This window comes from Sinohyriopsis cumingii, chromosome 7 (assembly GCF_028554795.1).
Source record: "Sinohyriopsis cumingii isolate HCF-2022 chromosome 7, ASM2855479v2, whole genome shotgun sequence".
Lineage (NCBI taxonomy): Eukaryota > Metazoa > Mollusca > Bivalvia > Unionida > Unionidae > Sinohyriopsis > Sinohyriopsis cumingii.
In genome coordinates this window covers 29,344,055-29,371,939 of record NC_142967.1, presented here as the reverse complement: position 1 = coordinate 29,371,939, position 27,885 = coordinate 29,344,055, and the positions used below count along the sequence as shown (strand labels likewise).

At 35.0% G+C, this 27,885-nt stretch overlaps 1 protein-coding gene across 1 annotated transcript in view; it reads right to left on the bottom strand.

The window, feature by feature from the left end:
* Positions 1–415: 415 nt before the first annotated feature.
* LOC149794947 (WD repeat-containing protein 11-like) overlaps positions 416–27,885 on the bottom strand; it is a 117,902-nt gene continuing 90,432 nt past the window's right edge. Inside the window, exons 25-30 of the mRNA XM_089964609.1 lie at positions 18,996–19,162; positions 16,828–16,922; positions 15,701–15,798; positions 14,732–14,812; positions 11,295–11,439; positions 416–8,384 (exon numbers count right to left, since the gene is read on the bottom strand). Coding sequence (XP_089820735.1) covers positions 8,242–8,384; positions 11,295–11,439; positions 14,732–14,812; positions 15,701–15,798; positions 16,828–16,922; positions 18,996–19,162 — 729 coding nt within the window. The 3' untranslated portion in view covers positions 416–8,241. The remainder of the gene's footprint in view (positions 8,385–11,294; positions 11,440–14,731; positions 14,813–15,700; positions 15,799–16,827; positions 16,923–18,995; positions 19,163–27,885) is intronic.

Here is a 27,885-nt window from a genome sequence, read left to right as displayed (position 1 = left end):
ACATGCACTATTTAATTCTAGAATAAAAACCAAATATAAAATGTTAAACTGATTACCTTTAACCCACACTAACAGGGTTAGTCATGGACTCATGGTTTAGTTACAAGAAATGGTCATATTGCTTGTAATATATTGAAGGGAAGATGAGGGTTAGCCATACATGCATGATTGACATTAGTGCTTGGGGTCTGAGATATGCAATATCAAACATTTAAAAGTCAAAATTTGAAGCTTATTCTCAATGTTAACTAGTTAGCCAATATTTTCAGTGCAAGTTGGTTTTGCTGCTTTTCTTTTAAATCCCTAAAAATATATGCTTTTGAAGCTACACTTGAAAATAAAATGAAGAATGGTGATGTTCACTTAATCTATTTCATTCACTTACTGTCTTTTACATTTGAAATGTTAAAAATGACAATTTATTTTATGTATATCTTTGCATTTTCTACAGTGAAGTACTGAGACTAATTTGGTCACTTGACTGAGCAAAGAATACTAACTGTGTGTCATGGGAGTTTTTAAATGAAGAACCTGATGCAGACAGGTTAAGACCAAACTGCAAAAGAGACTGGTTTTTCTCACCCATGCAGCATAGAAATCTAGCTGTTTTGATAACCTTACTTATCTCAGTCTGGTTGTCTCAGCTCATCTCATAGTGTCCATGTGCTAGGAACTAGGCTTAAGAAGATAAAACCCCTTGTCTTCTGCTGTGCCTGATAGAGCTGTTATAAAATCAAACAAAAACAATAACAACAACAGATATACAACAAAACAAAATTTACTCATAAAACACCTTATGGCAAATGTTATCATATCTGTAACTTTGTACATTTTTACATTAGCATCAATAAATGTATTTAAAAGTATCTAATTCTTCAACTTTGTCAAACACTCCCAACCAGCCTCAGTTGAATCAAACATTGTAAACAAATTAAAATTCCTGCATGCACCATCAGAGTGGTTCATTCATCCGTCTACATGCTATTCCACAAGAAGATTTCCCGGTAGCATGGGAACCCTGGTATCAATGTACCAGTATGAGCCACACTTGCCATATTTCCTGGATAGTAAATATCCAAGAATATCATGCATTTTAAATCTCCTCCAAGTTATTGTACACTTCATTAAACTGATCTGTGTACTTTCCCATACTGTTGTCTACCATAGTACTTTTTCCAAATTTGAAATGATGCAAGTTAAAAGATATAAGTATAAAAGATATTAATTTCTTATTGCTATTTTCACATGACATCCATTGATTAAATGTGATAATACAGTAATAATATAAAATGATTCTATTTTTTCGTGCGTAGAACTTGTGTACATAGAGTCAACTGGGCACCGCATTGCCCTCATTAACATAATTGTATTAATGTGTGTTTACATAATACATGCACAAGGCTCTAGATGCTCATGATGCAATACTTGCAACACATAACAATTTTGTTTTTTTCCTTGATTACTTGTTTCTTTTCTAAGAGCAGTATATATGCTGGATTCTATTTAGATAATTATTATGATTTTCATTAAACAGTGCAAAACCTTATGACCATTATACAGAATGAGAGGCAATAATAGTACCTGAAAAATACTGTGTTTTGAATCTGACAACTATATTGCAAAGTTGCAGGGTAATTTTAATTTAAATGGATATAAACTGGGTGAGAAAAATAATCTTTGTTGTTGTTTGTACCAAGACAAGGAAATCCAGTCACAGGGCTACATTTCTCATCTCCCCATGAGGCACTGCCGAGGCGGGAGACAAAAAAATGTAAGCCTGTGACTGTGATTTCCTTGTCTTGGTACAAACACTGACATAGATTCTATTACTCTTATACTGGTACATTATAAGGCTTGGCCTGAGTACCAAAACATTCAGGTATGCAACTGACCAACCTGGTGACTATTAAAAGGTCTGTTCATTGGCACTACCAGAGTGAAATGACACAGTTGTTCTGTTCATTGGCACTACCACAGTGAAATGACACAGTTGTTCTGTTCAATGGCACTACCAGAGTGAAATGACACAGCTCTATTAATCTTTCTAGATCCCTCATCAATCCATTCATCTTACTCAAAAGCACTTAATTGTTGTTTTCTTTGATTTTTGTAATAATTTTAAGACCTGTACAAATTAGTGTCCATATCATAATTTGCCTGTCATGTTTTTTTATACAGTAACCAGTCAGGCATAGTAACTACAGTAAAGATATCAAGAGAAATGTTGTTACTGTAATTGCTATTTTGATAAGACAGAAACTTTTAAATGCAAAGCACATTAATACCAAAAACTGGCATAATTAAAGTTTTGGCTTTCTTTACGTCCATATAGTACTATGAAAGCTTTAAATGCTAAACATTTACAGACAAAATCAATAATTCTTGTTGTTTTACAAAATGCAATATATTAGTGTTCGATATATACACACATACTCTCAAATACACAAAGACAAGAAATTATCACAGTTATATAATAATAATGTTACAAGCAGAGGCAAAGCCTGGTTTCAATTATATTTACAAGTAACTTTGTCTAAAATTGTTCCCCTCAACCACTCTACCTAATCAATCATCTGTCAACCAATAATTATGAAACATCTTGATCAGAAAACATAACTCACAATGGAAGTACAATCATAAAAAATTCAGTATGAGATTGATAACTGTGTTCTCTGCATACATGCACAATTTCACTGCCATTTTAAGGCTCTAAAAAAAAATTTCATTTTGGGATTTATGAGTCTGAATTCAGTATATATCAGCAGAGACTTTAGTTGTTTCAGGGTTTGGCAGACTTTTGTATGATAAATGATGACAATGGATTTTGGCCACAAGACAAACAGTTGTTTAAAAACCTTTTATCAAAAACTGATGCCTTCATGTGCCATTTATATTTGCTTTTTAAGTCCAGCCGCAAATAACACATAGTCTGATCTGCCATAATGTGCTGGCAGATCTGGATCTATCTTTTTGTTCTCCTGCATACTCAAAACAAACTGACAGCACATTATGCGATGGCAGATCTGGGTCTGTGCAGTTTTCAGCTGGACTTGAAAGCGAGTAAATACAGTATGTACTCCTTCAACATTCCTTCTATGTAAGAGAGAATAAAATAGACCCATTTATCAAATTTTTAAATATAAAAAGCGTTAATTCTGGACATAAATTCTGAATATTCAGAAACTTTATGTTGGTAAATATTTGCAATTTTTTTGATCTGGTCACAAATTGTAAAAATGTATCATTGCAGAATGTTAGATACTGGAACATAACACACTGGAAACTTGGCTACCTGTAAAACTTAAAATTAATTTTTTGGTGTGCAAAACCATAAAGTTCTAATGTCTGACAGTGTATAAATTTCCACACATATGCATGGAATGATCTACATAAATTTATATTCATTTCTGACAATGAATACAATCTGGCAGTCACCAGTGGTACTTCAGGACCAGTTCATCAATCTAGGGGAATCCCATGTAAAGTTCCTTCAGCCTACAAAACCGTCCATTTCAGAATATATCATCATAATGGTCCATCTAGTTTCTAGTTTTCAAACTGCAGTAATCAATGAAAAACTTAAACAGCTAAAAGGGGAGCATCTTTTTGCTAGGGATATTCCATTTAAACCTACAAGGGAAGGCAGTTTAAAAAAATGATATGTCAGGGTACTTTGATTTCAGAGTTCATATGAAAATGATAAGAAAATTCTAAATTGCGTCTATGGGTGAGTACCCCACTTTAAAAGTGCCTTCCTTGGACCCCATGTATGTTTAATGGAACAGCCCCTATACATGACTTGTAAATAAATCATCCATTATAATCAAAAAGATGTAAGTTGGTACTAAAATCCTTACATAAGCTCTTCACCTGGAAAACAAAACTTAAATGGAATTATGTCTACACTGCTTGCTTGTTTAACACAAATACCCAAGATTTTGATATGACCTTCACCTTGTCTCACGTGCAAACTGGAGGGTCGGGGTGTATATATAAATGTACTGTGCTTGAATCTACAGTCCAATTGTGACATTAATCCCTCAAAGAAGTTTGGATTTCTGACAATATAGAAGAACTTTCATAAAAAATCAAATCTTTTAGCAATCTTGAATTGCCTTTGGATGGTAGATATGTGGAGATATGAAAAAGCAATGCTTACTTAAATTTGAATCCTGGTATGACAGCAACTGCTCCAAAGATTTGGGACTTACAGCAAAATGGAAAACATAAACCAAAACTTCAACAAATCTGAAGCTGTTGTTATTAGAATGTATGATACTAATGTTTGGCCTATGCTAAAGCAAGCGAGACAAAACAAAATGGCACATTTGAACACAACTTACCAAAAATGAATATGTGAAAATGGGAGAAATTTGTGTCAATAAAATTTGCTAAGATTGATAAATCTTTTGATTCTTTGTGTACACCAAGACAACATGACACATAAAGATGGGTATATTTTTGTTAGCATTTAAAAAAATTATCTTTAGAGAAATATGATTTTTAACATTCACCAGAATGAGTCCATATTAAACATTAATACAAGATTCAATTAAATAGACTTTAATGTATGACAATAAGCAATCATTCCATGAGGAACATGACGCAATCTGTTTTACAAGACCATGTGTGAACACAAATGATTAACAGATGCCGTTACAATGGGATCTGTGTCCCCAGTTTCTCCTTTCCCTAGATCTCAATGATCACGGTTTGCCAAAACAGTTTCAAACAAATCAACAATAATGGAAAAAAGTATTGCTTTCTCAATAGAAAATCTATGAAAAAAATAACTGAACTATCTCCATGTTTGTCAGTGATCATTCAACCTGGTTTCTCAAATTTCAAACAAAATAAGCTTATATTAAAATATTTTTCTCATAAAATGGAATAAAATTTTAAAATACATCTTTGTACATTGTTGAATAACAAAAATGCTCTAGTGGGGATATTTTTAGATTACACTATGAAAGTAATAAAACAATTATTGGATTTTGTCCAGTTCATTATATTATTTTATTCAGCTGTGAAATAAGACATTGACCAAAGAAGTTGCAGATAACTATATTGTACTTTACAGCTCAATAAACAGAGTTCTAAGTGAACCAAAAGCCTGAATTTTTTTATTTTTACTTTCAACACATAAACCAAACAAATCCATACATGACTGCAATGTTGTTGTTGTTTTGGGGTTTAATGCCATTTCTCAGTGTATGATAGGCTATACATGGTGAAGGAAGAACATGGGAAAACCCCAATAAGAACCACCAACGTGTGGAAAGATTCCAGCAAGCTTTGTCACACACCGTCATTAGCTGGGCCTGAGACTCAAACCCATGTGGATAGAGCTGAGATGGCAATTATCAGCATAAACGAGCACTTTAGACCACTTGGCCACTCCGGACCCTGAGTGCAATGTGTAAATTTACACAGCAGAAATCACTCTAAGTAACCAATATGTTGTATTACTGTCTAGCATGTGTGACCTGTTCAGCCACTCAGAATTCAAAATAAACTGTTTGAGAACAATGAACTCTTTTATTGAGCTGTAAAATAAAGATATAGCCTCTGCTCTGATTTGTCAATATCATATTTCACAGTTCAATAATAAGACAGTGTAATATATCTAACTCAACAAAAGTTCACAGTTGTGTATAATTATTACAGAATAAAACAAATCACAAACATTACAATGAACGTATGCAGTACTATGCAAACACTATAGATCGCACACTATGTGAAGATGATAATCAGGAGACTAGATTCAACCTAAAAGTGATTTAGTATTTCTCAATTTACATAATCAGTACATATTCTAATTGAACACTACAACAAAATTAGATGTAAACAGCTTGTGATAATGATGTTTTCCAACTAGAAACTTGTAAAGAGAAAGTACAGTTTTAAAATCAATTATGTTTATTCTTGAATACTTCCCTAACTACATTAATGTTTGGAAAATAAACTGATACTTCCTGAATCCTGGCCATCTGAAAAGATGAAAATGAAGTCGTTTCGATCTATATATCATAAAGAATAGTGTTTCCCATCCTTTTTGATCATGAGGGCCCCTTCTTAACTACAAAACTTGTTGCAGACCCCCACATGGTAATATTTGTACATTTAGGTCCTGTTAACTAAGAAAATACATAATGATAAAAAAACTTAAGAAACTCAGTTTTGTAAATGAATTACACTGTATTCATCACAACAACAAATATATAAGTTTCAAAAATAGTAGTACATGTGTGAGACATAATATTTAGTCAGTTGTGGACACCTTGGAATAACCCTAGATCCCCTAGGAGTCTGCGACAAAAGGTTGGGAACCACTGATATAGAAAAAGGAAAAAACTCACTCATTACCTGCACTAACCAAGACCAGGTGGCACTAGTCTTAAACTGAGCAACATAACAACTAGGACTCTTGCTTTTGCAGGGAGATTGGGAGGGTTTTGCTGTAATGGGATAATGTCTTCTCAGATAAACATAATTTAATCTTGGCTTTTTCCTTTACATACATTCCCCGATCACATCAAAGATAGGAGAATAGGTAACAGAAGGAGAGAATGCTGAGTATCCTACCTCGACCATGGGTACCCTTTGAGGGAAGTGTGTGTGTGTGTGATTTGGACTTTTAACATAGCTTTAACAATTTTTCAGTCATATTGCTATGATGTCTGCAGTGGGGCAGTTTATAGTGATGTCTAGCACTTGGGCATCATACTGCAGACATGTAGCATGATGTCCCACCCAGTCACATTATCCTGACAATAGGCTGACCAGTCCTAACACTAACTTCTTAATGCTGAGTGCCAAGCTATGCAGTTGTTAGTACTAGTTTTATAAGTCTTTGATATGACTTGGCTGGGGATCAAACCCACGACCTCCCTCATCTGAGGCAGACGCTATAACCACTAGGCCAACGGAGCTGTCTATGAGGGAAGAATGGCTCCATTCACTTTATGAATCGTAGCCTGCTCTCCAAACTGAAGTACATCAAAACTGTATTCCAGTTCAGACAGTAGAAGTAGGAAAAAAATGTTTACATGTAAAACCTTACTACACTCTAATATATAAGTTTTCTGGATAGATGGTTTGAACTCGTGAGGATGAGAATGTTCATAGGATTTTTGAGTGGTCTTGTAGGACTTTGTTGACAATGCTAAGCAAAAGCTTAAAACTAGTACCACCTATCAGTGGTCAATGGGAGTTAATGGGAAAGAATTTCTTACCTTATTTGTCACAATTCTATGATTCTACACTAAGTAACAAAAAAGAGCAAAATCCAACAAGTATTGTAAAAGTCAACAAATAATTTATTTCCCTAGAATACAATGTGAACATTTAATATTAACTTACAGTGTTGTGAGTCTAATTCCAAATAGTCTTAAAAGTGCCATCACAAGTTCAAATGTACAAAATACAAAGTTCCAACTGAGTTCCAGTGGTATTCCAAATAAGTTCCAATATTGAATCTACTGCTGATGTTCTGTAGTCTCAAATGTGTTAATTCACTATTAATTCCAAATTAATGTTCCAGTCCAAGTGGATTATTGGGCACTTTGTAATTCCAGTGAATAACAATTTAAATAAATAAATCCAACCAAATGAAGAACTGAATAGAATAATAAGAATGATTATGCTTCAGATGTTACTGCTGGCATGAGTAATTCTTAGGTAAGCAAGATAATATACCCCTCTACTTGACCTAGGTTAAAATTACCATTTTCTGAAAATACTCTGGCACTTAATGAAAGTTAGAACATTCTAGAACATTTTAAGGTCAGAATAAAGACAATCGTTTAACTCAAATTAAAGTAAACATGTTTACATTAACAATGATCTGAATATTTAATCTACACACATCGAGAAATATTAGCTTGTACAATGTTGTTTACAAAATAAATGTCACTGGTCAGGTACACTATGAACTTGAATTTGGACATGGTCAAGTAAAAAAATACAAATATACATAACATATAGTCATTAAGAAAAGCCAACAAATAATACAGATTAAATATACATAACATTAGTTTGTATGGTTTATAGACAGAGAAGTCAAAATTTTCATCTTTTTGGGGAAGGGAGGATACGGAAGGTGTGGAGTTTATTTTCCTAAAGTTAATGTGATCATCAAATGTATTCAAAGGAGAAACAGGAACAAAGCTCTTGCATCATGAATATCAGTTTCAAAAATATATCGTATGTAAGAAAATGTTCAAACAGGAACACTTAAGATTATGAAAAAAGGATCTCCACTTCTTTAAGGAGTTGTTCCCCCTTTCTCCCAGCTTGCTTGCAGTAGTGCTCGGCAGCTTTCCTATGACCCAGATTAGACAAGAGACGAGCATACTCTAGAAACACAGCTTCAATCAAAGGACCTGAAAAAAAGATACATGTACTGTGTTTGTTTTTGAATAACCCTCACTCCAATGTGAACAGCATAAACCAAGATATTAAGATCAATAATAACAAATCAAAGATCTTCCTATGTCTATTAACAAGAATACAACACACTCTGATAACCATTAGCAATGCCACTGTTGGATACAATTTTTGATTTTTATAATGGATCCAAAAAAATGTCTCCACCAATAATATTAAATGATATTAAAAAAAATCTTGGAAAGCAGCTTACATTGACCTGTTTTTGTGCTCAACACACAATCATCTTAAATTCATCCATTTTGCAACATTAGGAGCAACAGATGAAAAGATACTGATGTTGGAATCTATAGTATTTGCACACCCTCTGGTTTGTTTGTCCCACCTTCTACCAATTACAAAAACAAAAGGATTCAAGGATATAAAAGAATGCACAAAATTTGGTCACTTCATTCACTGATTTATATTTTCTAACCTGATTGCTGCCTGGGGTCCCAAACACTGTCAACTTGCTGGCATTTTGAGTTTATTTAGTAACATGGCTGCCATATTTGTATGGACAAGTCTACCTTTTCAAGCAACAGATGTAATTTAATTCACTGTCTTTGATAATTTCAATAACTCCAAAAATTATGGAGTTACACCTCTCTGAACACATACATACACGAGTTAAACTTAAACTTTGTTCAATTTATTTTAGAAATATTATAACCAGACACTGCAAATATTGGACACAGATGGCAGTTTTTATTGAATTGGACCAATCTAGAAACCAGAAAACCAGACAGTGAGCAGTCTGTCTGTTTGTTTACATCTAAAGCTTTCTATTTGTTTTGAAACATCATTAAGTCAACTGTGTTGGTGACAGGTTAGAAATTATAAATGAATGAATGAAATTACTAGCTTTTGTGCATTTTTTATACCCTTGATGCTTTTTCTTTTTTAAAATCAGTATGGGGTTACAAACAAATGGGAGTGTGTGTGCTTTGATTCCATCTATATTCCCTCAGTGACCACCACCCTCATTTCTCACTGAACCCCACTGATCTCCTCCTTGTAAAAAGATATGCCTTGAAAGCTGACCAAATTGGTTTGAACAGGATTCAAACCTGTCACCGACTATTTGTGAGTATAAGTTAACAAATGAGCCATCATGTAAAGGAAGAAAATCTAACATGCTACACATCCTGATGCATCAACTTACAAAGTTTTAGCAGTGTAGGGTTGAAACAAAGTTTGATTAGTCTAAATGTAACAAGCTAAAAATACAGAGGATGTGACATGACATACAAAATGGCTGAAAATAAAAATGTCACTCAAGCATAAAATATGAAGTCACAATTACCTAGTCTGGTATGGGTGAGTTACTCAAATTAAGAAGTATCCACACATAAATTATCCTGACAGTATATGAAATAAAATGATGTATATTGCTGGTGTAATGAATGAATAGCTGAAATTATTCAAGTCAGTCAAGCATACTTATAGTTTGGTTTAGTCACTCCCATTTGAGATACATTTGCATATCAATTTTCTTGAGTGTAGATGAAATAATGTTTTTACCCTATGTTTTTCTATGTTTGATGATTATTTTTAATGTCACAAAACTTAGTGATAATGAAAATAACTCCCCCCAAAACTTTTGAAAAATGTAGGGTTTGGAGATGGAGTGGGACAAATTAGATTAAGGATTGTGTTTACTTTGTAGATACATAAAAATGAACACAATAATTTGGAGTCTTAATATCAATTGATATTGACATCAATTATATAAATTGTTATGTATATTTGATTTAATTTATATTTGATTTAATTTAATTCTTTGTTTGTTCGTTGTTTTTTATATATTCCATTACATGTTAATGTACTTTTGTTTCCTGGATTTGATAAAGTCCATGATAAAGTTCTGTGATAACTGATTTGTTTAATATTTTTAATGTAAACAACCAATAATAGAAACAATGTTTCTAGTTTCTGACCTTGATTCAGAACCAGTAGAGTCTTAAGTAAACAACTTTTTTCAATTTTTTAAAATTCACTTCTAGAGTAAAAGCCATTGATTTCAGTCAAGGTTATATCTGGCCTATGTGTCAAATAACATGTATCAATTGTTACAAACTCTGGGTTTTCCAGAGGACTGACCCACATCCGGGCATATCTTTTGTATTGCAGTTAGATTTATTAATGATATTTTGAGAAATAAGTCATTCTTGCTATAACACTTGAGATGTCCAAGTGTTTTATGTTGTGACCAGTTTTTGGGCTAATTATTTTATTTTTCTTCAAATTCTTCGGATTTCAAGATTATTTTCCCCTGGAAATACTAGTGTTCTAAATTAATTCTTGGAGAAAGACAGTTATCGAAATTTACACAGAATTCAAATTGGAATATTATTTTCTGTGATTCAACAAAGAACTGTTGACACATCAGTGCGATGCTGACAACAGCATGTTACTGCCTTCCATTTTGGATTTTATCGGGATTCAAACTCATTCTCATTAGGACTTTTTATTACTATGACTTCTATTTTTAATTCTTGGGTTATTTTTGGATTTGATTTGTAAAACTAAGTTCTTTTTCTCATTTTTACCTTTTTTTCTAGGGAAATAAATTATTTGTTAAATTTTACAAAGCTTGTTGTTTGAAAGAGCCTAAACACATAACAACAAGGTGTTGTTTTCAAATGAGGAAATACCCTGATCACTTAAATTTATATAAGTTTAAAATGTTGATGAAGTCCATGTTTAGTTGTCAAAACTGACCGTCTCACTGTGTACAGTATGAAATTACACATTTCACATGGAGTTCAACAGAATCATGAAAAATGACACAAGTCACACTGGGACCAAACCAGATATTGTAAGAAAGTATGATACACTTGACATATCATGGATTTCATAACTACCTGTTTCTTCTGTTTTCCTGATGAGGTCAAATTCCATCCCTGCCTCAATGAAGCATGCAGCTTTGCTAAAGTGCCTCATTCCATACAGCATTTCAACAACCTTCATAAACTTACCAAGGGACAGCATGACTAGGACTGCAAGGCTCTGAAAAATGAAAAATATAACTGATGTTCATTGGATGTACATGTACTCATAGTGAAAGTTCAAATGTTTTCTGCATGATTAGTTTAAAATGATCCGAAAACTAGAAGTGTCCATAGTATATGAATGTCTCTGTCACTAAGCATACTGCCATCTGAACATAAACAAGTCACAACCACATGAAATGCAGTAGCAAGCACAGTGATGGAAATAAGAACTTCAGCAACCAGAATGTAATCAATACTTCTACAAAACTTAGAGTACTCTCCAGCAGCCACTACAAACATTAATTACCATGCAGTAATCCTGACCTACAAAAACTGTTCACTCCTATGATGCAACCTAAAAGATATGTATTTCTTTATTTTGTGTTTAATGCTTGTCCTTGAAAGAGTGTTTGTGGAATTAATGCCTATGTGGTTTTTTTTCATGGTTCTAAGAAGTTGAGTTTCAAGGTCTACCCTTATTTATGTACTTAGAATGTTCTGGAAGAGAACTTGAACAGTTTGATGGGTTTAAAATGACTCACACGAAGGGAAGTCAGAGCATTCTATAATTGTTGTTGTAGGGTTTAACACCATTTTTCAGCACAAGATAGGCTATACATGGCGGCCAGTATAATTGGTGGAGGAAGAGCCCTGGAAAACCCCGGGAAGAACCACCAACCCACGAGAAGCTACTGGCAGGCTTTCTCACGTACCTACGTTAGCCAAGCCTGAGACTCGAACTCATGCAGACAGAGGTGAGATGGCAGTGATCCATAATGGTGAGCGCTTTAGACCACTCGGCCACTCAGGGCCCAGCATTCTATTGTCTTAGGTCATGTGAAATTAGTGCATATAGTACATGCTGAACATTAATCATTTCTGTTTCATATCAGTCTTTGGAAACCTATAATTTGAGAGGAATTATTTATTTAAATTATTTATTGGAATTACAAATTGCTCATTGACTTTTTTGACTAAAACACTATTATGAGATTATTAAGAACTCACTCAAAGACATTCTGGATTATATCATTGTTGTATATCAGGACATTCAAGACTCTTTGTACATCAGGACATTTAAGACTACTGGAATTAATTTATAACATTTGATACTTCTGGACTTGTGATAGCACAGTTGGGATTATTTTGGATTTAATTCACAATACTCTGTCTGTAAAATTGTCACTTTGTAACTGAGAGAAAAAAATCATTTTTTGCATTTTACTTACATTGTTGGTTTCAATTCCTTCCTGTTACTTATCATCTTTATTAATTAAATTAAAAAAACTTAATTCTTGTAATTTTCAAAAGTGGTAGATTTCAACTATAAAATGGTATGTGTGGTAGAAATGGTATTTTTGGCCTACTGCGAGTAGAATCACATGCACATTATTGTTTTAACCATTGAATCAACTGCCTTTTGTAGTTGGCACAGGTTTGTTTTTTTGTTTTTCTCCATCTATGTCCACAGCAGTGGAAAAAATATGGAAAATTACTGATGAAAAATAAAACAATTGAAGTTATTAACGCTTAAAGAAAGAAAAATCAATAAAACAATACCCACTTGCATACAAATGGCTGGTATTTACTAGAGTTGTAAAAATTTATCATTACATATCAGCCTCACTAATATCTTTGATGATATGCTTCACTAATATCTGTACTATTACAATAAAACCCTTTATATCCAAGTGTGACAATACAATAATGAACTAGTACTTTAAGTTGATGTATCATGACATACATGAATTAAAGGCGAGAAAGGAAAGTAAATTGTTTTGTTTCTTTAATAAAAGTAAAGATTTTAGCACTGTTCCTTTGTGCATTGTTATCGATCTGATATTAGTTATCACAGTGGTTATCCTACTCACAGACAAAAACATCATAATAATTTCTTATTGGATATAGTTATATAAAATGGTAAATGAATCATGTTTTAAATTTTTTAATTTTTTTATTGCAAATTCATGTATGAAAGACAGCTTGTAGATTTAATGTCAATATAAAAATATTCAGCAACAAACCCATATTCAGAATCTGCATAATGGTCATGATATATTCAAGTAATACTAGTAACCTTGATTAACACTTACATACCCTGAATATGCTTATAAGAACACCGTAACATTAGCATTATATACAAAGAAACATTTTTAAGTTAAGAGTCTATAGCATGATGCACATTGTACTGTCACTCATGTATTGTAATTTGTATCATATGGCCTGCTAACTGTATCCTGATATTATCATATTGCAATCATACTGCATAGCTATAATATCTACCTGGAAATCTAATCGATTTCCTGAGCTATAGTGATACAGTGCTGTCAGTACTAAGGTGAAAACTTAAAATCAGGAACATTTAGTATATGGATTGAAACCAAGAGGTTAAAGACAGGTATGGTATCTTGAAAGACTTCTTCTGATATATACTGTTACTATAATCTATACAGTATATAGACAGGAATAATAATTTGTTCCAGGAGGGAGCAAAAAGCCTTTAAGGACATGAGGTCAATAAAATGGCATAACCAAGAATGTACAAATAATGTATGTTCATGCACAGTCACTGTCCTTTCTAGGTGGGTAGATGCTATAAACCAACCCAGCCTAGGACCTAGCAAGAAATAATCATTATGATGCAGTGAGGCTACACATGTGTATACACTTTGAAATGTGCAGATGTAGATGCCGACAATGAAACTGGAGCCAATATAGGGTTAGTACAACCGCTCTCATCCACGTCACAAAGGTGAACGAAAAATATGACCAAAGCCACCAAATGCTGATAAGATATTGTGACCAAGTTTGGAATGAGGGTGCAATAATTATAGTGATATATCACATAAAAACATTTCATGACTATGTGAATGATGCAGATCTTTGACTTAAAAGTTGGACAACAGCCACTAAGGCACAAAATATTGGTCACAATGACCTAATCTTGGGATAAGAGTATTACTTATTTATTTTTATACCTGACCTAAATGAGTATTCGAATTTGGCAAGAAAAGTGATAGTGATGTGTGCTTTCTTTGCTTTCAAGATGTAAATAGTCTTGAACGGTGATTTAAAAAAAAGATTGATGATAAAGTATGTACACTAATGGGCCAGTGTTTACATTCAAATATTGCATTTATTATGCACAAGATACGCTTAAAGAAACATCAAGCATTACTGACACAAGTTTGCTGAAAGCATGTATATAGTAGTTTACATGAAATATGTTATCCCTTCAAATATGTATTTGTCTGCAAAAGGCATGTTAAAAAACCTACACTTACTCTTGCTATTGTGTATGTCATTACCTTTTGATTAACACTGGTACTACAAAGGTGATCCACCCATTTCTTCATGACCTCACTACTCTCTGTGTTTCCCAGTGCAGACTGTAAAAAAAACCCCCAAATTATTAACATATTTCAAATTTCAAAACAGTTTACAAAGCCTCAAATGATATGTGAACAGACTCTTTGTTAAATACTCAATTTTAGCAAATAAAATTAGTCCTCATAAAAATCCATATATTTCACAAGTTTATATACCTTACCTAATTGTCATTTGCATGATCCAGCAATTAAAGATGGTGACCATGCACAAAAATTAGGAAATTGTGAACTACATTGATCTTTGTGAATGATATCCATAACACATTAACCCCTCAAGGTTTTTGTCGTTTTCATCTGAAATTCGAGTAGGAAACACATTTTGAAAGTTATTTCTGAATACATCCAAAAACACCAACTTCCAGGTGATCTTCCAATAACATACTGCCTTGTTGTGTTAGAAACATCGTTTTTCATTGGCTATTTGGCTCGATCATGAGCAGAAGGGTAAAAATTGGAGTTCTTTTTTTTCTTCTTTTATTTTGCTAAACAGACCCATTATTTTTGTATCAAGACCACTCTTTATTCCAAATGCCCATCTTATCCTATGTTTTACAAAGGCTCATCTGTCTGTTTGCAGTTCATACTGGTCTGCCTTAGATCTGAGACCAAAAAGTCTAAAATCCGGACACAAAATCAGATTCCGACCACGGGCGAATTTTGGGTAGAAAAAAATCTGGTCCAAAAAATTAGGTTTTTCCCTCTGTATTTTATAGTGTAATAGAAATTCCAGATTATTTGGTACCATTGTAGAGCTACCAAAGATTAAAACAAATAATTGTATACCAGACAATATCATTTTGTTATACACCGCATCTGCTTTTAACAAACCAGGCAAGGTGAGTTATGGAAGGTTGTGCTGTATTTTATGACTTAAAATGAGTACTGTACCTTAGCAAGCCACACTGCCTTGTCCCATGACCCATAGGTCTGTAGATACCTGCAAGCATCCAGACCTTTATCTATCATGCAAAGCAACTGAACTCCTTCTGAAATTCACCAAAAATAATAACAGTTACCTCCAATACTCTTCAATATATCAAGCTTTTCTATGACAAGAATCATGTGGTTAAATGCACTCAGTGCTGGGGATATACCTTTAAATATTTATACCACTTCTAGTTCGGCTACTACATGGTTAAGAAAATAAACTTCAATGATTCACAATGCCTAAATTATTATTAAATTATATACAGTCTACTATCACACAAACTGGTGTTACAACAAAGCTGGCACTATAAGGTCTGAAATGACAATTCAGTAAGGATGTGGTTGCAAGAATTGATAGATAATAAGAGAAAAAGAAAGACGGATAGATATAATGAATAAATAATACTGTGAATTACTTTAAATTCATGGGGTACCAATTTTCTTGGTTTCTGTGAGTAAGCTAGATCACGAATTAAAGTCACAATGAAATATACACCAAACTGATATTAACCCTTACAGATATAATAATCTGGCTTGTTAACACTGACTTCACTCTGCTGACTTAGTACTACAACATCCAAGTATCTGTCTCACTCTGCTGACTTAGTACTACAACATCCAAGCATCTGTCTCACTCTGCTGACTTAGTACTACAACATCCAAGCATCTGTCTCACTCTGCTGACTTAGTACTACAACATCCAAGCATCTGTCTCACTCTGCTGACTTAGTACTACAACATCCAAGCATCTGTCTCAACCACTGGATGGGTGTTCATCTGATGACATAGGAATGTTATGTCATACTGAGCATTACTGTTATGACATGAGGGCCTAGTACTGTTGTGATATGTGGGCCTCCAAAAGAGATAATGTGTGTGTGTGTGTGTGATAAATAGCTCTTTTTCTCCATATTTTATATAGTGAGATGAAATGGGTTTATGTTAGAATTAATGTTTTTGCCCCAGACTGATACTTACAAAATGTTTCTATGCTGATACAGTTTGGGCTATATCAGTCATTTAATATCATGAAACTGACATAAGCATCACCCTTATTAGCCATGGCTGTTAACTTTTTTCCATCTTACCCATTAGTCTCCCATTAGCAATGAGGTTTGTGGCCACCAGTTTAATGGTGCTCTGTGAAGCTCCAGATGACCGGACACTTGCCACCAGACATGCTCTGCAAAGATTTTATATACAAGATATTCAAATTAGCTCAACAGACTGGATTTCATTTCTGAAATACAAACCAGCATCTAGGAAAAAGGTATTTACAAGCATTTTTAAGAGGTTTCTTAGGATCATTCATTAATGTTTCCTGATATGGGGACTTGAAGAAACTATTAAAATCCCAAAGTTAACAATAATAATTGTTTAAGGATATTGGAGCATTTAGCTCTTTCAAAAACTGATACTTTTATACAGCTAAGTTTACAAGTAATTCAAAATCAATTTTAAAAAACTGTAGATTGTGGTGTGCATTCTTTTTGTTCTACCATGTTATAGAAACCAGCTGCATGACCTAGAATCTGAGAAGGGAAGTATGTCATAAAGAAATAAACTAAAAGAAAAACGAAGGGACCAGCTCCAGGGATCTTGTGAGTACAACTCACCATAAAATAATAAAATGCAAATAGCAAAGAACAACCCCTGAACAAGAATAATAAATACATTTTTTCTTTAAATTCTTTTTGATTTGTTTCAGAAAGCAAACACCTACACTATGGGGGATACAGAAATACATACAAGCCATTAAAATTTTCGGATGGCGGGGTGGGGGTGGGGGTGATGTCTAGCACTGGGGCATCATGCTGCAGACATGTAGCATGATGTCCAACCTAGTCACATTATCCTGACATCAGGCTGACCAGTCCTAACACTAACCTCTTAATGCTGAGCACCTAGTGAGACAGCTGTTAGTACCATTTTTATAAGTCTTTTGGTATGGCTCGGCCAGGGTTCGAACTCACGACTTCCCACATCCAAGGACCAAGGAGGATTCTCTAACCATTAGGCCACTGGAGCGGTCCAAGTTTTGATGCATACAGATTTCCAGGACAGTTAAAGTCACAAATGAAATCTCTAAGTACAGTTGCCATCCATATGATCAGATAGGTGGGAAAAGAAAAAATCAGTTGTAAGTCATTATAATAGTGTAGGTAGAGTCCATTAAAAACAGATCTACCTCATTATAATGTGGCAGGTGAGGTCCATAAATAAACAGGTGTACCTCGTAATGTAGTAGGTGGGGGCCATAAAAAAACAGTTTTAACTCATCATAATGAGGTAGGTGGGGTCCATAAAAACAGGCGTGTTATTATAATTTGATAGGTGGAGTCCATTAAAACACACAGCCATCTTACTATAACGTTATAAGTGGGGTCCCAAAAAAACTAGGTATACCTCATTATATTGTTGTAGGTGGGGTCCATAACTTGTGGCCACATTATAAACTGACTCACACTACTGAGAGAATCACTGAAAATGTGATTAATGTATATATTTGTGCATATTGTGCGTGAAGATGCAAAATGCAAGTCAAATATATTGTAACAATTTTATTTCATGTGAATGAAATAATATTTTGCACTTCAAGGTATTTGTGTATTTAAATTTTTCAAGTAACAAAAGGAATAAAGATATCATACTAAGCAGCATGGTATTTTCTTTTAATCCAATACCGCCATAACTTTGAAGCACCAATTCTAGTCCACAATGTCTGGAACTGATCTAAATATAAAACTTACCCAGAGTGCAACAGACAGACAAGACTAACATAAAATGTCCCTATCATTGTTGTGGAGGGGCATAAAAGAAAACATTTATTAATAATGAACACTACAGAGTAAAAATTTCAAACAAAAATTACCAGATGCTCTCTGATCTGACTATAAATAAACCTGTAAAATTTCTTTCTTGTACATCTATGGAAATTGGCTCAAAAGAGATGATGTAAATGTAATGATATCCAACAGCAATTTAAGCAAACAACTATTATCTCTTGCTCAAGGAAATACACAAAGTCTGGCACAATAAAATAATCATGGTAAAGATCAATTAATTACTGTTGTTCTCAACAAACAAACCATTACAACAATGAAAAGGTGGCCTACATGTCTGAAATGGATGAGTAGGTGGCCTCTCTTGAGTGGAATCCCTTTTTAAATGTGTGTTTGGGAAGCCACTATAATTAAAACAATGTCCATAAAGATGTAAAAAAAATCTTCTTTTTGCACACTGTTTATTTACTCACTTCAGACTATCTGTGTAGTAAGCATCTCTGTCAGGTTCAGTCTCTAGAAGCAATTGCACAGCCCTGTCTGTCTGTCCCAGCATTATGTAATTCTCTGCACACTTCTTTGTGTGGTCATAGGTTGCTCTCTTACTATCATGTAGAGCCACACGATCAAGCTGGTACTTCTATAAATCGAATTCAGATTTTACTGTATGATGGTAGCATGGAGACATATAACACATGAATGCTTTTTGACATCATACATTACATTATACAAATCAACTTCAAAATCGTATCAAAATACCTTGGCTTGGCTTGGTTTCATGTTTTCCAGCATAGCAGCACATATGAGAAGTCAAACCATGATTTTGTTTCAGGTTAAATTTATTAACTTAATTATTTCAATCTTTTGCTTATCAATATTTGCAAATATATCAATTATTTCAATATTTTCATAAATTTAATATAAAATGTGCATACATGCAAGATCCTCCAATGCTGTGATCATATCAATGGTAAATTAAAGATAATATAGGCTGTAAAAGTTACTAAAAGGTGAAAATCATCTTATCCTGTTTAATGCAAATAGACAAAGGACAGTAACTCTTGCCCATACCTCCCCTCAGTACCACCAGGTGTCGCTAATTTTTAGCTGAGCAAAATGTTAACAATGATGCTCTATGTGGGGTGGTTGGGAGGGTTTTTAAGTAATAAGAGTGGGTAAGTATTCTCGAAGAAACATAATTTACTTAAAAATGTGTTTTTTCCCTCGAATACATTCCCCAATCACATTACATTAGGAGAATAAGTACTAGGAGGAGAAATAATTAATAGGAGGAGGGGGATGATAAGCATCCGACCTCTACCTCGGGTATCCTTCTGGGGGAAGAAGAGCTTGATTCCCTATGTGAATGATAACCTGTTCTCCTAATCACATAAACAACACATCCTGAAGTCCCTAGATATGTGAATTATCTATGGTTGAGATGTTGAGATCTTATCTACAAATTTCACTGGCAAATCCAGTGGAGCTAACAGGCCGTGTTGACTGATTCAGTTGGGTCTGGTAGCCATCTGTGCTGCTGCCACCAGCCAAACGGATTCAAGGTTTACCTCTGCCACACTAAATCTTTGAGATAGAAACTTGAGAAGGTTGACTCTGCATGCCAGCCAACAGCTTCCACAACATCTCAGATCAAAACGTTACGGTCAAATGCGAGGCTTACTGAGATGGCCTGAATCTCATGAGCTGTAATCTTCATGAGGTGGCTCTTGTCTTGTGAGACCTCAGAGTATGCCAAGTGTATAACCCACTGCAGCCACAAAGCAAGGGCTTAAGGTGTGATATCCTGTTTCCCAGCTTGCACAGGGAGGAACAGGCATTTGCACGTGCCATGACTTGTCTGTGTGTGTTTCAAGTAGTACTTCAGAGCATGAACAGGCTCTTGCTCTCATCCTGTCTATGGCATGCAGGGAGCAAATGATGACTCTTTGGTTACGGATGGATGGGTAACTGTATTTTTTTTTTTACAAAGCCTGCTTGTGTCAAGAGGACAACTGAACCATTTGATCTGAACTGAAGGTAGTTCATATCAACTGAAAGGACACGTAGCTTGCTTACCCTGCATGTGGAGGCTAAAGCTATTAGGAAACATGTCTTATATAATAGAACTTTTAGCGACGTGTGGGCTAGAGGCTCAAAATGTACTTGAATTGAGCCATGTTAAAACCCAGGACAGATTCCATTTTGAAACAAGGTGAGGGATTCTGGTGGACTAAAATCAAAATCAGCAAAAAAGATTTGAAAGGTTTTTATCATGCCCTATATCAAATCGGCCATGATGCCGCAATGTGTCTGATATCATAGAGTGATAGCCTTTGATATTGATGGGGGCCAGCCGTTTCTCCTCAAAGAGACAGAGAAAATAAGCCAGCCAGTTGAGGGATTGAGGCACTCAAAGGGATTGTGTTTTTTGTCTGGCACCAGGCCCTGAAAAAAAGACACTTTCTCTTGTAAGCATTCAGAGTGGAGGGCTTTCTTGCACTAGAGATTCTCTCCACAATCAAAGGTTTAAACTGTTTGTCTTGCAAGGCTGTCTGGATAAGAGCCAAACATGCAGAAGAAGGTTCATGCAGGGATGGAACACCTAAGACAATGCTTGCTTGAGGAGACTCAAGTTGGCCAAGATCTTCCTGGGCAGATCTATCACTAGATCGAGTAGACTGTTGACCCAGGACTTGTGCCATCTGTGGTGGCGCTCACCAGATAATATGTACTTTTGAGAGAGTGACGTATGTAAGGTGAAGTAGTTCGCATTTAAAACATGCACAGTGGAGAGAACATTTGCATACCTCTATGCTACATTAATGTAATGTGGATGATATTTCTTTTGGATATTGTACTTTTGGAAATTTTACATGATTTAAGCACACTGCTAACTAAAATGACTGCTCCCTTGTGTTAAAAAATCAGTCTGAATTAGTCTAAAGTACACTATACATAGCAGCTATTAAAATAGGGAAAATGAATTTTGCCAGACTAGACAATACCAGCTTCTGAAAGTGCAATGAATGAATTACCAAATATATAAAATGTAAAAAAAGTTATCGGCTCTTTTTTATACAATTGACCTCTGAAGTTCAGGAAGTGAAAATGACCAAGTAGAGCTAGCACTTTTTTGAAAGGTGCACATTTGAAGTAAGGCCAAGCTGTATACTCTATAACCCATAGTACACCCATCAATCATACACCAAAATAAAGGGAATTAAAGGTTCTTTGCATTATACCTAAGATATACAAGGTCTTTTTTAAATAGCCAGTATAACCAGTGAGGAAAGCCGGGGACATTCTTTTTCTTTAAATTCCTAACCCTATGCAAAATGCGAAACTGTATAGCGCCACCTTAAAGAAAATAAAAAAATGTTTGCAATTATTTTTTTTTACTTTCATATAATTATGTATGATGTTCTGAATAAAATGGTACATTCATATTGCATTTAAGCATGAAAATAAGCTAATTATGATCATTTTTCTCTTGCTTACATAATTTGCCATGAGGTATATTTGTGTGAGTAGTGACCTTAATTATGGGGAAATTAGAAGACTTAGAATATAGGAATAGAGTCAACTTAAATTTAAAACTGTTGCAATAAGTGACAGAAATATATGGTGAAAATGTTTCTTTTCATTTATTTGCAATGAAATAAAAAAATAAATGAAGAGAAAGTGAATTCGCTTCTTCCATATTAAACAATAGGCAAATATTTTACACTTTGACCTTTGACCTTTATGAAGCTGATGAGTTACCTCCCTTTTCTAATTGTAAAATTCATTGTTGATATCTCAGAAATAATTCTGGCTAGTTTCATGTTCCTGTCATTCAGCATAACATTGGTTGTTATGTTTACAAAATGTAATGTGCATTCTTAAAATAGCTCACTTTTATCATGAGGGAGGGTAGGCTGGACTTATTAGAGACTCTGACTCTCATTAATACTGTTCTGTGGGGAAAAAGGCAGGAGAATTATTCATAAAGATTGTTTTGATGCTTGCGACTTAAATGTTTCAGCCATATAAACATAATTAAATCATAAAAAATAATACCTACATCTTCTTTATGGTGGCGCTCACCAGATAATATGTACTTTTGAGAGAGTGACGTATGTAAGGTGAAGTAGTTCGCATTTAAAACATGCACAGTGGAGAGAACATTTGCATACCTCTATGCTACATTAATGTAATGTGGATGATATTTCTTTTGGATATTGTACTTTTGGAAATTTTACATGATTTAAGCACACTGCTAACTAAAATGACTTCGTTACGGATCACTGCCATCTCACCTCTGTCTGCGTTGGTTCGAGTCTCGGATTCGGCTAATGTGGACATGTGAGAAAGCTTGCCAGTAGCTTCTCGTGGGTCGGTGGTTCTTTCCGGGGTTTTCCTGGGTTCTTCCTCCACCATTAATACTGGCCGCCATATATAGCCTATCGCGTGCTGAAAAATGGCGTTAAACCCTACAACAACAACAACAACAACAACAACTAAAATGACTGCTCCCTTGTGTTAAAAAATCAGTCTGAATTAGTCTAAAGTACACTATACATAGCAGCTATTAAAATAGGGAAAATGAATTTTGCCAGACTAGACAATACCAGCTTCTGAAAGTGCAATGAATGAATTACCAAATATATAAAATGTAAAAAAAGTTATCGGCTCTTTTTTATACAATTGACCTCTGAAGTTCAGGAAGTGAAAATGACCAAGTAGAGCTAGCACTTTTTTGAAAGGTGCACATTTGAAGTAAGGCCAAGCTGTATACTCTATAACCCATAGTACACCCATCAATCATACACCAAAATAAAGGGAATTAAAGGTTCTTTGCATTATACCTAAGATATACAAGGTCTTTTTTAAATAGCCAGTATAACCAGTGAGGAAAGCCGGGGACATTCTTTTTCTTTAAATTCCTAACCCTATGCAAAATGCGAAACTGTATAGCGCCACCTTAAAGAAAATAAAAAAATGTTTGCAATTATTTTTTTTTACTTTCATATAATTATGTATGATGTTCTGAATAAAATGGTACATTCATATTGCATTTAAGCATGAAAATAAGCTAATTATGATCATTTTTCTCTTGCTTACATAATTTGCCATGAGGTATATTTGTGTGAGTAGTGACCTTAATTATGGGGAAATTAGAAGACTTAGAATATAGGAATAGAGTCAACTTAAATTTAAAACTGTTGCAATAAGTGACAGAAATATATGGTGAAAATGTTTCTTTTCATTTATTTGCAATGAAATAAAAAAATAAATGAAGAGAAAGTGAATTCGCTTCTTCCATATTAAACAATAGGCAAATATTTTACACTTTGACCTTTGACCTTTATGAAGCTGATGAGTTACCTCCCTTTTCTAATTGTAAAATTCATTGTTGATATCTCAGAAATAATTCTGGCTAGTTTCATGTTCCTGTCATTCAGCATAACATTGGTTGTTATGTTTACAAAATGTAATGTGCATTCTTAAAATAGCTCACTTTTATCATGAGGGAGGGTAGGCTGGACTTATTAGAGACTCTGACTCTCATTAATACTGTTCTGTGGGGAAAAAGGCAGGAGAATTATTCATAAAGATTGTTTTGATGCTTGCGACTTAAATGTTTCAGCCATATAAACATAATTAAATCATAAAAAATAATACCTACATCTTCTTTATGGTGGCGCTCACCAGATAATATGTACTTTTGAGAGAGTGACGTATGTAAGGTGAAGTAGTTCGCATTTAAAACATGCACAGTGGAGAGAACATTTGCATACCTCTATGCTACATTAATGTAATGTGGATGATATTTCTTTTGGATATTGTACTTTTGGAAATTTTACATGATTTAAGCACACTGCTAACTAAAATGACTTCGTTACGGATCACTGCCATCTCACCTCTGTCTGCGTTGGTTCGAGTCTCGGATTCGGCTAATGTGGACATGTGAGAAAGCTTGCCAGTAGCTTCTCGTGGGTCGGTGGTTCTTTCCGGGGTTTTCCTGGGTTCTTCCTCCACCATTAATACTGGCCGCCATATATAGCCTATCGCGTGCTGAAAAATGGCGTTAAACCCTACAACAACAACAACAACAACAACAACTAAAATGACTGCTCCCTTGTGTTAAAAAATCAGTCTGAATTAGTCTAAAGTACACTATACATAGCAGCTATTAAAATAGGGAAAATGAATTTTGCCAGACTAGACAATACCAGCTTCTGAAAGTGCAATGAATGAATTACCAAATATATAAAATGTAAAAAAAGTTATCGGCTCTTTTTTATACAATTGACCTCTGAAGTTCAGGAAGTGAAAATGACCAAGTAGAGCTAGCACTTTTTTGAAAGGTGCACATTTGAAGTAAGGCCAAGCTGTATACTCTATAACCCATAGTACACCCATCAATCATACACCAAAATAAAGGGAATTAAAGGTTCTTTGCATTATACCTAAGATATACAAGGTCTTTTTTAAATAGCCAGTATAACCAGTGAGGAAAGCCGGGGACATTCTTTTTCTTTAAATTCCTAACCCTATGCAAAATGCGAAACTGTATAGCGCCACCTGTGAGGGGCTATCAGAATTATCTGGCAATTCTGATCCTGTCACTTTTGGATTATTTTTTTCGGTATCAGGACTGTCGGAGGGTATGCAAAGGAACACAACTTCTCCCAAATGATTGACAATGCATCGACAGCCCAAACTTCTGCTCAGTTAAGGACCCAAGTGATCATGGCCATCACATCCCTGGCACAGCTATTGTTGGATTGTTTGGTGAGCCAGAAGATTGCTAAATCTAACATAGAGGATGTTGCTTTGATGTTCCAAACCAGCTAATTCATGGCACTGAACATTCTTATCCATTCTGAAGTACAATGGAGCCAAAATGTGGATGGCAGCTAAACTTGTATTGAGAGCCAGGTGGTCGGTACTGACGGTGTTGGTGTGCATCTGAAAGGCAGTTGTTGTGGTTGTTGTAGGGTTTAATGCCATTTTTCAGCACAAGATAGGCTATACATGGCGACCAGTATAAATGGTTGTGGAAGAACCTGAGAAAGCTTGGGAAAGAACCACCAGCCCACGAGAAGCTAATGGCAAGCTTTCTCAAATACCCACATTGGCTGATCCAGAGACTTGAACCCACACAGAGGTGAGATGGCAGTGATCCGTAACAATGAGTGCTTTAGACAACTCAGGGCCCCCGTTTGAGAAGAGGAAGTTGCTGGAACCTGGCTTTCCAAGAACATATTAGAGCTGTCCAGGTTGTCAATCTGACATTAACGTCAGTTATTAATCTCTTTAATCTTTGCTGACTGGGGAAGGAGCCAGAAGGATGAATTGTGCGTCGTCAGCCCAGGTGCTGGCGGTATATAAGACGGTCTGGCAATCTTCAGTACTGGCCACTCTGAAGACCTGGCTAAATGGATAGATTTCTCATTGAAATCTTTGGAATAGTAGTGATAAGATGCAGACAGCACAGCTAGACAACTATCACTAAGACCCTGGTATGAACTATTTGGCTGGACCATTTTAACAGAAAGGTCCCCATGCTGGGACAGGTGGACTGTCGGTGTCTGCTGGATGGCTGGTGACTGCTGGACAGCAAGTAATGGTATGGAAGTATTATGAATTGGATTAACAGATCTGGCATGAACCCCATGTCCCCTGACTTACAGACCCGAAGGCCATGTTCATACATGCAGGGAAGACTTATGCCCACTGGGCTGCCTAAAATTGGGGAAAACTTTCCAATGAGTCAGTATTGGCAACATAGAACCGTAGGTTGTCTTTCTTGATTTATTCTGTTTTTCCTTCGCTTCAATGCCAAATGGACCATTGCTTTGAACGTGTATTTCATGCATTTAGTAAACAATTCTCCTGAAAGTATAGATCAAATTAGTATGTGACTAACTAGCTAATACAGTAGCCCAGACTTCCTCTGACCATGTGTTACAGATGTTGCATATCACCGTGTATATTTAGTGTAAACAAAACAAGAGTCATGGTAGACTTCTAATGCCTTGAAGCTGCATATATAGCATTTAAATAACATTCTGCTTAAATGGCACAAAAACCAAAAAATTAAAGCAGAAACTAGTATATTTGAATTATTAAGTCACTAAAACACTGTCATAACTAACAGAGAAGTGAAAGTGTCATATCAGAAACATAGGGCTCTGCTATGAACTTATGCACAATGCTCAGTTAATTAAACCATAATTCTATCAAAACAGCATGAAATCTAAATTATGCATAAATATCAAGCAGAACTTTAGAATTTTGCTAAAGGACGCTGTACGTGAACAAAGTCAGAGGTAAACTAACTCATAGTGATCTTGTATAAGGTCAACTATAGCATGGTGGGATGGGGGTCTTAAAGATGAAGTCCCAAAAGGTGATAAAATCACTCAAAATTGGCAGAAATTGTAAACTAATGCATACAACCTGCAGCAGATTGATAAACCTGTACAATAAATACAAAAGGAATGTTGGATGGCCCTACAGGAACACAAAAATGACTGGATTCTCAGAGGATGAACTTTACAACATGTGCTCTGTACAGCAGCGAAGCTAAAAACTAGTGACACCTGGTGGTGCCAAGTGGAGATAATGGGCAAGAGTTACTGTCCTTTGTCTATCTGAAATAGACAGGATAAGATGATTTACTTCTTCTAGTAGGGCTGGATTTGTGAGGTAGCAGGCTAATATTCCTAACACAATGTGATTCGGGAATGTATTCAAAACAGAAATGGTGAAAATTTAACTTTACCTAGGTCTTCATAATGAACAATTCTTTCTGGTTTTGTTGGGTTTAATGACATTTTTCAGCACATGACAGGCCATACACGGCAGCCAGTATATCTGGCAAAGGAAGAACCCAGGAATGACCACCAACTCTTAGGAAGATAATGTCAAGTTTCTCACATACCCAAGTTGGTTGAGCTGAGACTTGAACTCATGTGAACTGAGGTGAGATGCAAAGGTGAGTGTCTTAGATGACTCAGCCAACTGGGTCTCCTCTTCTTCTTAATGTAAAGGATCATAACAAATCACCGTATTTACCGCATATGTTGGGACATGATAAAATAATTAGGTTCAAATACATTTAAAAATTAATGAGAAGAAATTAAATTCTTGATGGACAGGATGTGACTTGACACGGTAGGATGGAAATGAGATAAGACTATATGCCCTTCCTCAGATATGGGGAGGGAATAAAAGGGAATAAATTTGACAACTCTTTAAAAGAAAACAGCAAATTAAAAACAAATGTCCAGGACCAATGTAGATTTTAAACTGTTGGACATCAAATTTATAGCGGAACCACACTTGGGTCTGTCATGTTACATGCAAACTGAC